Genomic DNA, 2,768 nt, shown 5'->3' on the forward strand with positions numbered 1-2,768 from the left:
TCACAATTTGTATGGAAACACGAAAGACCTCAAATAGCCAAAGTAATCCTGGGAAAGAATAATGGAGTTGGAGGAATCAGGCTCCCTGACTTCAGACTATACTACAAAGCTACAGTCATGAAGACAGTATGGTACTGATCACAAAAACAGAAATATCAATCAATGGAACAGGATAGAAAGCCAGAGATAAACCCACACACATATGGTCACCTTATTTTTGATAAAGGAGGCAAGAATATACAGTGGAGATAAGATAGTCTCTTCAATAAGTGGTGCTGGGAAAACTGGACAGCTACATGTAAAAGAATAAAATTAGAACACTCTCTAACACCATACACAAAAATAAACTCAAAATGGAGTAAAGACCTAAATGTAAGGCCAGAAACTATCAAACTCTTAGATGAAAACATAGGCAGAACACTCTATGACATAGATCACAGCAAGATCCTTTTTGACCCACTTCCTGGAGAAACAGAAATAAAAACAAAAATAAACAAATGGGACCTAATGAAACTTCAAAGCTTTTGCACAGCAAAGGAAACCATAAACAAGACTAAAAGCCAACCCTCAGAATGGGAGAAAATATTTGCAAATGAAGCAACTGACAAAGGATTAATCTCCAAAATTTACAGGCAGCTCATGCAGCTCAATATCAAAAAAACCCAAACAACCCAATCCAAAAATGGGCAGAAGACCTAAATAGACATTTCTCCAAAGAAGATATACAGATTGCCAACAAACACATGAAAGGATGCTCAACATCACTAATCATTAGAGAAATGCAAAGCAAAACTACAATGAGGTATCACCTCACACCAGTCAGAATGGCCATCATCGAAAATCTACAAACAATATATGCTGGAGAGGGTGTGGAGAAAAGGGAACCCTCTTGCACTATTGGTGGGAATGTAAATTGATACAGCCACTATGGAAAACAGTATGGAGGTTCCTTAAAAAACTAAAAATAGAACTACCATACGACCCAGCAATCCCACTACTGGGCATATACCCTGATAAAACCATAATTCAAAAAGGGTCATGTACCACAATGTTCACTGGAGCTCTATTTACAATAGCCCAGACTGGAAGCAACCTAAGTGTCCATTGACGGTGAATGAATAAAGAAGATGTGGCGGGGGCCGCTCGCTGCACTCAGCGCCGGAGCCGGGAGCCCGCGGCCGCCGCCATGTCCCATCAGACCGGCATCCAAGCAAGTGAGGATGTTAAAGATATTTTTGCCAGAGCAAGAAATGGAAAATACAGACTTCTGAAGATATCGATTGAAAATGAGAAACTTGTGGTTGGAGCGTGTAGGCAGCCTTTAGATTCCTGGGATAAGGATTATGATTCCTTTGTTTTACCCCTGTTGGAGGACAAACAACCGTGCTACGTATTATTCAGGTTAGATTCTCAGAATGCCCAGGGATATGAATGGATATTCATTGCGTGGTCTCCAGACCATTCTCATGTTCGTCAAAAAATGTTGTATGCAGCAACAAGAGCAACTCTGAAAAAGGAGTTTGGAGGTGGCCACATTAAAGATGAAGTGTTTGGAACAGTAAAGGAAGATGTGTCATTACATGGATATAAGAAATATTTGCTGTCACAGTCTTCTCCTGCCCCACTGACTGCAGCTGAAGAAGAATTACGACAGATTAAAATTAATGAGGTACAAACTGACGTGAGTGTGGACACTAAGCATCAAACACTACAAGGAGTAGCATTTCCTATTTCTCGAGAAGCTTTTCAGGCTTTGGAAAAATTGAATAACAGACAGCTCAACTATGTGCAGTTGGAAATAGATATAAAAAATGAAATTATAATTTTGGCCAACACAATAAATACAGAACTAAAAGATTTGCCAAAGAGGATTCCCAGAGATTCAGCACGTTATCATTTCTTTCTGTATAAACATTCCCATGAAGGAGACTATTTGGAGTCTATAGTTTTTATTTATTCAATGCCTGGATACACATGCAGTATAAGAGAACGGATGCTGTATTCTAGCTGCAAGAGCCCTCTGCTAGAGATTGTAGAAAGACAACTACAAATGGATGTCATTAGAAAGATTGAGATAGACAATGGGGATGAGTTGACTGCAGACTTCCTTTATGAAGAAGTACACCCCAAGCAGCATGCACATAAACAAAGTTTTGCAAAACCAAAAGGTCCTTCAGGAAAAAGAGGAATTCGAAGACTAATTAGGGGTCCAGCTGAAACTGAAGCCACTACTGATTAAAATTATTACAATACTAGTTTTTTTAAAAGTCCAGCTTTTAGTACAGGAGAACTGAAATCATTCCACGTTGATGTATAGTAGGGGAAAAAATTGTACTTTTTGAAAATCAGCACTTTTCACTTCTGTGTGTTTTTAAATTAATGTTATAGAAGACTCATGATTTCTATTTTTGAGTTAAAGCTAGAAAAGGGTTTGACATAATGATGTTTAATTTCATCACAGTTTTCATAGAGTGATGATTCCACACTTTCACATAGTTCTTAAAATTTTATAGAGTTGGGCCAATTCCAGAAAATCTAAAGTAAGATACAATTCTTACTACTCTTCGGTGATACATCACTTTTTTTCTTCAAGGGAGAGAGGAAGACCTTAAAATATTCATTCCACTTAATGAATATGTTAAGGACCAGATTAGATTATTTTCTAAGCTGAAAACTTCATGTGCCTAGGAAAAGGTGCTCTGAAGAGCAGTGATCACTCAGACTGAGACCATGTCTACAACTTTTAGAAACAGTGCTTTATTGCAGCA

At 38.1% G+C, this 2,768-nt stretch overlaps 1 protein-coding gene across 1 annotated transcript; it reads left to right on the forward strand.

Moving 5' to 3' along the window:
* The first annotated feature begins 1,186 nt into the window (after window positions 1-1,186).
* LOC136118835 (twinfilin-1) lies at window positions 1,187-2,239 on the forward strand. Its single transcript, XM_065872159.1, has one exon. It carries the CDS (start codon window positions 1,187-1,189, stop codon window positions 2,237-2,239), a length of 1,053 nt encoding a protein of 350 aa, XP_065728231.1.
* The last annotated feature ends 529 nt before the right edge of the window (window positions 2,240-2,768 follow it).

This window comes from Phocoena phocoena, chromosome 2 (assembly GCF_963924675.1).
Source record: "Phocoena phocoena chromosome 2, mPhoPho1.1, whole genome shotgun sequence".
Lineage (NCBI taxonomy): Eukaryota > Metazoa > Chordata > Mammalia > Artiodactyla > Phocoenidae > Phocoena > Phocoena phocoena.